This window comes from Sturnira hondurensis, unplaced genomic scaffold, assembly GCF_014824575.4.
Source record: "Sturnira hondurensis isolate 20B ecotype Veracruz unplaced genomic scaffold, ASM1482457v3 Scaffold0020787, whole genome shotgun sequence".
In the NCBI taxonomy this organism is placed as follows: Eukaryota; Metazoa; Chordata; class Mammalia; order Chiroptera; family Phyllostomidae; genus Sturnira; species Sturnira hondurensis.
In genome coordinates, this window is record NW_028093418.1 from 5110730 (window position 1) to 5123292 (window position 12563).

At 36.6% G+C, this 12563-nt stretch overlaps 1 protein-coding gene across 1 annotated transcript in view; it reads right to left on the reverse strand.

The window, feature by feature from the left end:
- Nucleotides 1–12563, reverse strand: part of SETD2 (SET domain containing 2, histone lysine methyltransferase) — a 105946-nt gene that overhangs the window by 39026 nt on the left and 54357 nt on the right. Inside the window, exons 9-12 of the mRNA XM_037030564.1 lie at nt 10781–10907; nt 6772–6906; nt 5602–5721; nt 2614–3276 (exon numbers count right to left, since the gene is read on the reverse strand). Coding sequence (XP_036886459.1) covers nt 2614–3276; nt 5602–5721; nt 6772–6906; nt 10781–10907 — 1045 coding nt within the window. The remainder of the gene's footprint in view (nt 1–2613; nt 3277–5601; nt 5722–6771; nt 6907–10780; nt 10908–12563) is intronic.

Consider the following 12563-nt stretch of genomic DNA (forward strand, 5'->3'; position numbering starts at 1 on the left):
CATTCCCTTCCCTCCCACCCTTTTTCATGTATTGATGATCCCTATGGTCTGCCTTCACAGCAAATTAGAGACTAAGGAATCTGAAGCAACCTCGTTCAGCCCTTTACTCCAGCCAGTACGCAGGAAGGCCAACTGGAACAAATGTCCAGCAACGTTAAAGTGGCCCCAAAAGGTCAGGGAAGCTTGGAGTGGCTAACATAACCACAATCTTAGATCAATGTTTTTTTGTTTTTTGCTTTTCCTGCAGGGAGCTTTCATTTTGATCTCTGCATACAGAGGAGGAAACTGAGGCACAGTGATGACAAAATGACTCCCAAGGTCAGATCAATGTTTTTTAGTATGATCTCAGAATTAACTTCAGCAACTAACAGTGCTTGGCAACAGGTGCTAAGATTGGGTGAATAATACACTTTCTTTCCCTGCCAATGTTTACTCGAACACATAGGTGGAAGTCAGACAGAAGTAGTTAACTCTTTCAATGCCGGATAGTATGGATACACTGCATAGTAATCACATCATGTCAATGTGTTCCTCTTTATAAAATGTTCAATTTATGGATTCCTAAATTCAGAGTTCTTGTTAGATGCCAGCTAAAGTATAAAGTATTTTTTAAGGACAATCATAGTCATAGTTTTGAAATTAGAACCACTGTAAATGTTAATAGAACAACAGATGAATTAAAAATCCCAGCACAAATGTGTAACAAAACATCACAGTTCAGTTAAGTAAAAACATATCTCAGTAATGTAATTCTAGATGGGTAATGATTCCAGAGCAAAGTAAAGTTCGAAGAAAGACGATTTTATTCAATGGCTTCCTTAATGCTAAGAATCAGGATAAACCCAAAGTATACCCAAAGTATACAAAGTAATAAGGATATATTTTTTAAGTATGAATAAAATTTTAAACTTCAAATCAAGAGGACCATCAAACTACATAGTACTGTGCAATTGCTTTAATCTTTCACACAGAAATAGGGAAGATAACAAGCAGGGGAAGAAATAATCTTGTAGGACTCAAGAATAATTCATACCATTACAATTACAATAAAAAACTATCACATAAACAAAAACATTCACTTTCTCCAGAGTTTAAGAAGAGACAGGGTTTTAAAGAATTATGATAATTGTCTTTTTTTAAAAAAAATTATGTCAACCAGAGACTTCTCGGGCAAAGGAGAACCACTAGGTCTATAACTCCACTCTCTATAAAATGTAAGGGCTTTTCTACTCCACCTGTGTACTTGTCTCCATTTCCACCTTCTGTAACGAGCCCACCACAGTACAGGATCTGCTAGCAGTCTCTAAATATGAGAGACTTCTTCCAGGGAAGAATAAGGCAGGCCTTAAGTAAAGGTCCACCCAAGTGACTGACCCAGCATCTCTCTCAATTAATTGCAATTCCAGGTCCTAATTTACTTTGAGTCCTTCCTTTTAGACTTATGAAAAGGTCAGATTTCATGAGGCTTAGTAAGGCCAAGTTTAATGCTGAACTGTAAGTGATGAAAAAGCAGCATGTGTAAGAGCTCAAGTGGATAAACAAGCTGAAACCACACCATACTTAAAGAAGGGTCTTGACACAGCAAATTGCAAATGCCAAAAATAAGCACAGTGCACAACCAACCAACCACTCATTTTGCTCAGTGTTAAGGCCAGTTCCATAGGGGTCAAATCGCAGGATTTAATAGGTGAGCTTTGTAGTCATAATTGGGGATAGGGGGATTCCCAATTATGTACTGCGGGCTTATCTGGTTGATTCGCCTCTGGCAGAAGAAAGGAGGAACAGAAAAACACAAGCTAGAAATGTAACCTGTTCCCACAGGATCCTCAAGACCTGGATCCCAGATCTAGATCCCTTACAGCAGAAATGTACCACATCTCTCCTAGTCTCATTCTGTTGCTCACATCTGTGTTTATCCAAGAGCCAGACAGGGTTTTCTGCAAAGCAAATCCTGCATGCCTTGCTACCTTCTTTAAGAGGCGATTAGGTACATATTAGTCCTAAGGGCCCCACATCTTCCTATTTTTCCTCTAGATAGCATCTTTTGTGGAAAGAAATAGGCATTTAAAGATAAATCTATTTCAGACACAGTATTGGAAGTGAATACCAACTAGCTACATATAAAGTTGTTTTACTGGAATAGAAATTTACATCAAATCATTTTTGCTGAAAAGATGCTAAACTACATTGGTTTTCCAATTACTTTCTTATTTTAAATTAATTGTTAGTTAATTCAGTCAATTAATTTCCAATTAATTTAAACATTCATTTTTCTCTTATGTAGACTTTTAACACACAATTTTCAAATGGAGGATCATACAACTGTTACACAAAGAATTTTTTGCTTTTGTTTTCAATGTAAAGAACACTACAATAACTAAATTCCCTGTTGTGATACACTTCTAAATGAGGAAAAAGGAACATCTGTATATTAATTTGGCTGGTATACCTCTTGCCAAGGTTTAAAGATGTTTGAGACACTTATAATTACCTGACAGTAAGATACTATTCCATTTTTCAATGTGTAACTAAAAAAGTAGATAATTCGACTTAAAGTTTATGTAACTCTAAACCTGAGTAATTCAGATTAAAATGAAAAAAATGTTTTCTTACCTTTAGGTCTTTCCAACTGTCCAGGAGCTTGGTGGCCAAATCACTTATATCTACTGTTTTATCTGTCTGTTCCTGGCTCCTCTCACTCTCCACATCCGACACACCCTCCTCTTCATCTTGGGATGGTGTTTCCTCAGCCATATGTTCTTCTAGTTTTGTGCCATTGCTTGCTTTAGGCTCTATTTCAATGTCAGCCTCTGGGTCAGATGTGGATAGCTTACTGGCCTCCACAGCAATTTCACTATCGACTTTAGATTCAGGCAGCTGTTGTGTGAGTAGCTGTTGTGACTGTAACTCTTCCTCTTCTTCTACAGGGATGTTTTCTAACTGGTCAAGGTCCTCTTTGCCATCTTTGCCTTCTAGCTCACTGATAGCATCAGAGATTGCACTGTCCATGCTATTTTCATTTATAATTTTAAGTCTGCGAAACATGAGCTTCTTGGGGGTGTCTGTGTCACCTTCAGTGCTCAGCTTGGTGGAAGGATCGGGTGTGTTGAGTGGTGTGTGAGCCCGTGACGTATTCTCACTAGAATACCCATCTCCTTCACTCAATGGAGGAACAGCAGTCTTGGTCTGAGACCAACGTTGAATAACTGGAAGTACTTTGCTTTCCTCCAACATATTTTTAGTAGGAATAGGTAAGTGTTCCAAAGTCTTTATAATCTGATTAAATACAACAACAACAACAACAAAAAAATCACTTTGTACAGATGACTTTTCAAACCTCTGGATGGGGGTCAGATCATTTCTGCAGGAGCAGTGGGATTTCTGTTATTGTCTTATTACATTAAGATATAAGTTTCTATAACCACAAAAGGATTTAAATGTACTATTATTATTTTTTTCTACAGAAGGGAAGGAAAAAGTTTAATAAAGACTCAACAGCAAGAATAAAATATGCAGTAGGTTACGGCTCACAACATTATACAGGCAGGACTGATTAATATTAACATTCCCCACCAATTTTCAAACCTGAGATTTTTAAAAATATATATACTATTAGACCTTAACTAGGGGATCTTTTTCTAAAAAGTTTCCCAAGTGACTGTTACAGGCATGGGAACTACGCAACAACATATTTAAATGATGTCTCACATACACACAAAAAAATACGTATATTTACTTACCTCTTTCTACCCTCTGATAAATATCTATCTAGCAGAAACTCTCTCTTTATTCAGAAATAATCAACCCTCCCACTCTAAAATCCAAAAATTTCTTCCAAAGTATACCCCACAATGTAGTTCTACCAAAACCCCAAAGTTTTCCCAACTTCTGTTTATTGCCAAATCTCCTGGGAGAAGCATGAAGGCAAGACAATCACTAATTTGCCCACTCCCATGTTTTGTTCTATTTTCGTTTTTTAAGAGTATTATTAAACAACTTTGGGATTATATTAGAAATTATTATTAAAAGGAACTATATTTAGCCCTGACTGGTGTGGCCCAGTTGGTTGAGAGTTGTCCTGTAAGCTGAAAGGTTGTGTTTCAATTCCCAGCCAGGGCACATGCCTAGGTTGTGGGTTTCGTTCCAGCCAGGGTGCACATGAGAGACAACCAATCAATGTTTTTCTCTCATATCAATGTTTCTACCACCGATTCCAACCTTCCCCCTTCTTTAAGATCAGTGGGCATGTTCTCGAGTGAGAAATGAAATGAATGAATGAATGAATGAAGCAAGAACTACATTTAAACCAAGTTAGGAAATACTGTTTACTTCATGGGAAGGTATAAGTCACAACTCCACTAAAAATGTTGCCATTGAACATTTACTTAGATTTTTAAAAAAGATTTATTTATTTATTTATTTTAGAGAGAGGGGAAGGGAGGAAGAAAGAGGGAGAGAAACATCAATGTGTGCTTATTTCTTCCACACCCCCTACCGAGGACCTGGCCCACAGCCCAGGCATGTGCCCTGACTGGGAATCGAACCAGTGACCCTTTGGTCTGCAGGCCAGTGCTCAATCACTGAGCTATACCAGCCAGGGCCAGATCTTTTTTTTTTTCTTTTTAACTTTTTATTTTATTTTTTTAAGATTTTATTTATTTGTCTTTAGAGGGGAAGGGAAGGAGACAGGGAGAGAAATATCAAAGTATGGTTGCCTCTCGTGCGTCCCTTGCTGGGAACTGTACTGCAACCCAGGCACGTGGCCCTGACTGGGAATTGAACCACAATCCTTTGGTTCGCAGGCCCGTGCTCAATCCACTGAGCTACACCAGCCAGGGCAGGGCTAGATCTTTTAAAACACTTAATTTCTAAAAATTTTCCTGCTCTTGTTATTCACAGCTCCTCACAAATTTTTTAGAACCCCAGAATTTAAGTTCCACATGGTTTCCTATCTTGTAAAAACTATGGTTTTAGCAACATACTGGATCTTTTACTTAAGTATGATATTATATGTTATTCTCTTAGTTCCCAGCTATGTAGTACCAACCTTAAAAAAAAATACTATCAGAAAAACCAGGCAAACTCGCTACTAGCAAGGTGTATGTAAAGGTTATAGTTGGGATGACACTGGGTATTAAAAATACTTAATACCAACAACAAGTATAATGTTAAACTCATTATCTCTGATATTATCACATACCACCAACCTACACAAGCAGTATACTGGTTTTAAGAATAAGCAAGCTGGCCCTGGCTGGGTGGCTCAGTTGGTTGCAGCATCATCCCAGTACACCAAAAGGTTGTGGGTTCAATTCCTGGTCAGGGCACGTATCTAGGTTGCAGGTTCAAACCCTGATGATGGCATATTTCTCCCTGCTTAGCCCCTAGAGGATACCACTGTCTTTGAATTGTGTGTCTTAACTTTCTTACCTTTTTAAAACAGATTTTTCAGATACATAACTATAAAAAGATTGGTTTTCAGATTTGTAGCTATAAAAATTGATTTTTCCTCTTTCCCTAAAATCAATAAACACATATACATCCTCAGGGGAGGATTACAAAAAAGAAAGGAAGAAACAAGCAAGATGAACGCTGACTTACCTCTTCCTGAAGCTTCTGGTTGCTTTCCCGGCCCTCACCTAGCTCTGCCATCCAGATCCACAACAGGGACAGCCCGTGGCGTTCCAGGAAGGACTTCAGGCAAGACTGCGAGTGTGTGCTCTTCCGTGGTGAACGGGGAGTAGGGCACAGGGAGTTTGTCGGGGTCGGGGGGGGTCGCGGGGAGAGAAGGATGCCAGAGAGAGCATTGAGAAACCATGGAGAGAACTGAAGAGGTAGTGTGTATTTACAAAAGCCTAGAAACTATTTTAATTATAACTGTAACTAATAAATGCTTTAAAATAAGGTAAAATAATCATTTTTAATACCCACAAATATCTTTTCTACTTCATCAAAGTAGAAATTGTATAAATACTAACGTCATTTACAATGAAATTCAATTCTACAGGACTAAGAAAAAATCACATTCACCATTTTTACTGAAAAAGCTCAAACTATAAAAATTAGTCTTTAAATAACTTTCTTTTCTTTCAGATGCTTGTTCAAAAGGCTTCTTTGCTCTTAGATTTTAAAAAAATCATCCATTTTTTTATTATCCACCTTGTTGTTGCATATCTAATAAACTAGGGTAAATGAGATTACTGTTACAATTTCTTGCTTTGAGATACTGTGGTAAAAATGGCTTTCTTATGCTAATAATCAAGAGGAAAAAATTAGGAAGTATCATGAACTGTTGAACAACAAAAAAAATCCCATCATGATCTTGGACTACAGAGAGAAAGCAAGTAAGATCTACTAATAAACTAAATGATAGTGAACTCTTAAGCCATTTTTAAGTGTAGAAGCTTTCAAAGTCATGTAGTATTTACATATCTACTCCAAAAATAACAGTAATTCTTCTCATCAGAATTATTCTTTCACCCTGGCTGGCGTAGCTCAGTGGATTGAGTGCGGGCCTGCGAACCACACAAATGCAGTTCGATTCCCAGTCAGGGCACATGCCTGGGTTGCAGGCCAGTTCCCAGCAGGGGACTCATGAGAAGCAACCACACATTGATACTTCTCTCCTTCTCTCCTTCCCTTCCCCTCTAAAGATAAATAAATAAAATCTTTAAAAAATTATTCTTTCTACACTCACTTATTCTGAATAGTAGTTTAAGTGTCCCACCTCAAATTCAGAAATAAAAAATAAATTAATATCAAAGTGTTCACCTGTATGAGCTTGAGACAGGTAAGTTTCTGTTCCAAAGTTTCAATTCTAACCATTAGCCGGGATAAGCTGAGCACCTGATTTTTATCAGAGAGACCCTCACCATTCTCCATCAGAGCTTCCAGCTCTCCATCCACCTACCACAGCAAAAAAAAGTGTCTGGTTATAAAACAACAACAATAACAAAAGCCTCACAATATCTAAGAATCAACTTGAAAATCTGCTCAACCTCACCAGTAATAAGGAAAATGCAATTAAGACCATAATGAGAAGCACTTGTTATATGCTAAGGATAAACTGAAGACATTACAACAAACCGAAACAAAAATATCTGGCCTGTCAGAAAAAAATCAAGCATTAGCCTGAAAAATATTTGTATCCCTAGTGCCTAGCAACTGCACTCCTAAGAATAAACCCTTCAGAGAATCATAAGAATGCTCATTGAACAACCATTCATAACAGCAAAAAACTGCCAACGACCACAATGTCTGTGGCCAAGAGGGATGAACTGGCATGTTCACACCGTGGAATATTACACCACAGTGAAGGAATCAAGTGCAGCCAAATGCAACAACAGTCATCAATCTTACAACATTATGTGAAATTTCAGGAGATTACATATTATATGAATCTCTTTATTATGTACCTCAAAACTAATTTTTTATAGCTATGTATCTGAAAAATCTGTTTTAAAAAGGTAAGAAAGTTAAGGCACAAAATTCAAAGACAGTGGTACCTCCAGGGGCTAAGCAGGGAGAAGGAAACAGAAGTGCTTACAATGGTTCACGTTATAATTATGCTTTCTACCTTACATATATTTTTGGATGTTTCAGATACTATATTTCAATAATGGGGGAAAAACCAACCCATCAAAGGCTGTTTTTCGGCTATAAGATAAAGAGGAAGGAGAGAGTGAACAAGGTAGAGGGGAAAGCTTGAACAAAAGAAAATGGAAATTGATGAGAGTGCACAACCCAGGTTGGCTGGAGTGCATTACAGTACGGTGAGAACCTGAGATTTTGTCACCAAAAGGAAGGCTGGTGTTAGATTATGAGATCTCACTTGTAATGTAAGAGAACCTGAATTTTGATGCAACTAGGCAAGAGAGCTCTATTACTGAATCTAAAACAGGGGAGTAATATGATCAAATCAAAATGGACTTGGAGAATAATTAGTGTGGCAATAACAATGAAATCTAGATAAGACAGAGACTGAAGGAGAAGAGATATAAAGACAGCATTAAATCAACTTGGCATGAAATAAGTCTAGAATGGCTGATAAAAAACTAGAGAAAAGCAAATACAAAAGAGTCTTACAAAAATTTCATCTCAGTTAATGTAACTGTAGATAAGGCACTAAACATTTCATATTAATACCACAAAACTCACATTATAGTAAAGAAAAATAGAAATTCAAAAATATAAAATGCTGCGTACCGGAAGTTGAAAATATGTAAACTCATTTTTTCCTTCTAAAATGTACATTTAAGGCTAATTCTTTTTCATTTCCAATATAGTTTCTTAAATTTTGAGTAAAGACATGAACGGAAAAGCCAGTTTATAGTTAAATTTTAATCTAAGACAGACAATTTCCTCAAAGATGTTTTTTTTCCCTTGCACATCCTAAATGTAAAACTTCTGTATGCCAAATTCTAGAGGACTAATATAGGAAAGTCCAAGGACTTTAAATTCACTTTCCCCACCAAAAGCAACAGCCAGAATCCTTTTTTAGACAGTTTTGACATGTAAATATTTCACTGGGTAAAGGGTTAAGAGCCGGGTTATCATCATTTGTAATTAGGCATGTAATGGATTCTATAACTCTGAAAATGTAAGAGACAAAACTGAGTTGTTACTTTCATTCATTCAATAAACATATATGGAATAGATATTACTGTAATAAGGCACTCCTGGAATATTATAAAGTAGTAATCTTATCTTTTTCCTAAAGATAAGGAAATAAACAGTACAAATGCAGAAACTGAAGCATAAATAAAATTCTGCAAACAAAATACAGAGGCAAACAACTTTTGAGCACTCCTACTATAATGGCTGTACTGATATATGTAACAGTAAGCATGGCAATCTCAATGGTGGTATGATACAGCTTCCATAATTTTGGATAAAGGTGACAATCAATTGTGGAATTAATAACTTTTAGAATACATGGTGGGGGCAAGGGATGACTGAGTTTAACTGCTTTCATTAATTTACATTTACTAAAAGTATTATTCTCTTTCTTTTTTTGTCTTTGAACTTTCTTTTTTTCTTTATTGTATTTTTCTCCATTACCATAGTCCCCTTATATCCTCCCTCCTCAGAGCAAGTACCACACTGTTGTCCATGTCCACGTGCCCTTTCTGCTCCATCCTCCACCCCACATCCTCTCCCCACCATAGCTGTCATCCTGCTCCCCATTTTCCTTGTTAGTTCAGTTTGTTCACTAGATTCCACTCATTATTTTCATTTATGGGTTACCACCTTCCAAAAAGAATCTGAGTTAAATAACTAAAAGTTAACATACAAGTATAAGAAAATTAGGATGTATTTTAATAAATTATCAGTAACTGGAACTTTAGATGTACATTTATGCACAATTCTATAGCACTTAAAATTTTATTCTGTTAAGTACTTAATCAGTCCAGAAAATTATTTACTCTCAAAGCTCAACAATAAAGAACAACCTGATTTAAAAATGGGCCGGAAAAAAAAAATGGGCCGAAGATTTTAATAGACACCTTGCCAAAGAAAATATACAGATGGCAAATAAGCACATGAAAAGATGTTATTAAAAAAAGAAATAAAAATTATTTTTAATACTTAAGCATTTTTTTAAAACTATGAACTGTCTTTAATGGGTCTAAGCCCCATTTTTAATACCTTCAGACAAAACATAGTGTACAGCCCTGGCTGGTGTGGCTCAGTGGAGTAAACCCTGGCCTGTGAACCAAAGGGTCGCTGATTTGATTCCCAGTTGGGGCACATGCCTGGATTGCAAGCCAGGTCCCCAGTAAAGGGCATGCAAGAGGCAACCATACACTGATATTTCTCTCCCTCTCTCCTTCCCTTCCCCTCTAAAGATAAATAAAGAAAATCTTTTAAAAAAAGATTTTTTATTTTTAGGAAAGGTAAGGGAAAGACAAAGGAGAGAGGGAGAGAAATATCAGTGTGTGGTTGCCTCTCGCATGCCCCTTACTGGGGACGTGGCCCACAATCCAGGCATGTATGTACCCTGACTGGGAATCAAACCACAATCCCCTGGGGTTCGCAGGCCCGCACTCAATCCACTGAGCCACACCAGCCAGGGCAACAAAAAATCTTTTTAAAAACTTTTTTAAAAACAAAAAACCCCATAAGAGCAAGGAATAAAAAATATTTGCCAACCAAGGGTTAATATGGGGGATGATGAAGACTAGTACCATTAACATATTCTTATTAATAGTTAAAATATGCAAAACTGTATTTTAAATTGCTGCTATATTGTCATCTCCATGACCAAACCAAAAGAAGTCCTAAGACTCACTCTTTGGAATTTAAGAAATGCTACTTCTGTGATTCTACTCAACTATACCTAATCAGAACTCAGAACCTAGACATGGGTTCTGTCTGAGTATGGGTCAGTGGACTGAGCGCCAGCCTATGAACTGAAGGGTCGCCAGTTCGATTCCCAGCCCAGGCACATGCCTGTGTTGTGGGCCAGGTCCCTGGTGGGGGATGCATCATGAGAGGCAACCACACACTGATGTTTTTCTTCCTCCCGCTCTTCCCCTCTGTCTAAAAATAAATAAAATCTTTTTTAAAAAGACTTCATTAGTTCTCAAACGTATCCAATTCTAATCTCTATGAACCTGAAATAAAAACAGCAACCATCTACCCTTCTTTTCAATGATTACTTCACCTGATCCTGAATTTCTCTGGCTGGAGTTTTGACTTTCCAAACATCAATCAGAAAAGTTCCCTCCCCTTCTTAAAATGCACATGGTGAAATTTTAAAGAAAAATGGAACACTTACTGAATCCTTCTTACGAGATCGTTCCTTCTTCATTTTCCCACCTGCTGCTCTGATGCTGACTCTATTCTCTCCTCCCAGGTAACCTCGGCAATTAGCTGACCCACAGAAACATTTCTGAGCTTCTTTTCTGTGCAAGGGGCATAGGAAAGATGTCAGTATGTGAAAGCAAACCATATAAAAATGTTGATAATATAACAATTACAAGAGAGAAGTCAATCCAACCTAAAAAAACAAAAACAATTATTTTGAGACTTCAAAAAACCTTACACTATCCAATTCAAATACCTGAAAATTGCTCTTAAAAATCTTCATTCTTTTTCTAACCTTACTTTATTAGCCAGACAAAACTAGTCAAGAAGTTAATGAGTAATTTCTTTATTTTCTAGAAGTATCTACTATGAAAATAAGAGCTCAAATACATATTTGGACTAAGAACAAAACTGCTTAAATAGTTCAACATCTATTGCTTTTATGTAAATATTTAACTGGTATACAGAACAATAAAATGTATTATTATAAACAGATATACACAGATATAAAATGTACTATTAGTACAGGATACTTAAAAGGAAATGCATGATTATGAAAAAAGTTACTCCATGTGGATGAGACACTAATAATAAATACAGTTAATAAATAAATGTAACTACAGAATCAAGGGGAAATGGTGAAAAGAACATAATAGGCCTAAGTGCATAGGTCTGGGTACAAACTACACCTGCCACTGGCTTACTGTGTGACCTGAGAGTGCTACCTGAGGAAAACTATTCCAAAGCAAACGGAGAGATTTAGTATGACAGTAGCAATCAGAGGCACAAAAATAACCTATTCAAAAAATAGAGCAGGAAATCACAAATAGCTCTTGATTTCCAGTTTTCCTTCCTTCAAAGAGGACAGTCAAAACACACGAGAAAAAATACTGAGGCCTACACAGAGCCCGGTCTGCACTCATCCCTGGTACTCAACATGTGCCAGGTTCCCTAGTTCATGAGGCTATGCCACGTGTGGTACCACTGTCCTTCATCTATTAGCTGAAATAACCTGTCTGAAGAACTTCCTCTCATTAGCTTTTGGTTAAACCTGAAGTAAAAATCACTTGGAAAAAGCAGGATGCATGCTTGACTTTTTTTTTCCTTTTTGAATTTATAAAGTGAGTTTTTAAAATCATGAATTAGTTCTTATCAATTATGATGAATACAATTTTATTCTTAAAATACCATTAAAACTCAAGGACTTTATATAATGTGTTTCAAATTGCTTCAGTTATTATCCTTATTGATACTTAAGTGTTAATAGGAACTCTCCCACTTTTGCTAAGTGACAGCCTATTCAAGCTAGCTCCTGAGTCCTTTACACATGACCCTCCTAATATTTTACAACTGGTTCTCTGCTATGACAAGATATCCCAAGATCACCCTCTTCAATTCCTGTATCAAACTTGAAACCAGGTATTGCCCCCAAATAACCTGTTCTTCTTTAGTGGGATTTTGTATAACCACAGTATATTTTAACAGATGCTACATATATTCTTTGCTACTGCATTACTTATTGATTTTGGTAAACAAAACTAGGTAACAAATTATTTTTCAAAGTACAATATGGTATAGATGAGAAAAGATTAATCGTGAGTTTATAACTGATAGATGAATAGAGATTTATTGTGCTATTCTCTTTACACACACAGCTGACACTTCTATAATTGAAAAATGTTTAAAATATTGGAAACATAATCACATAAATGCAACAGTATGAAGTTCTGAGAAAAATAATATAGTTTACATAC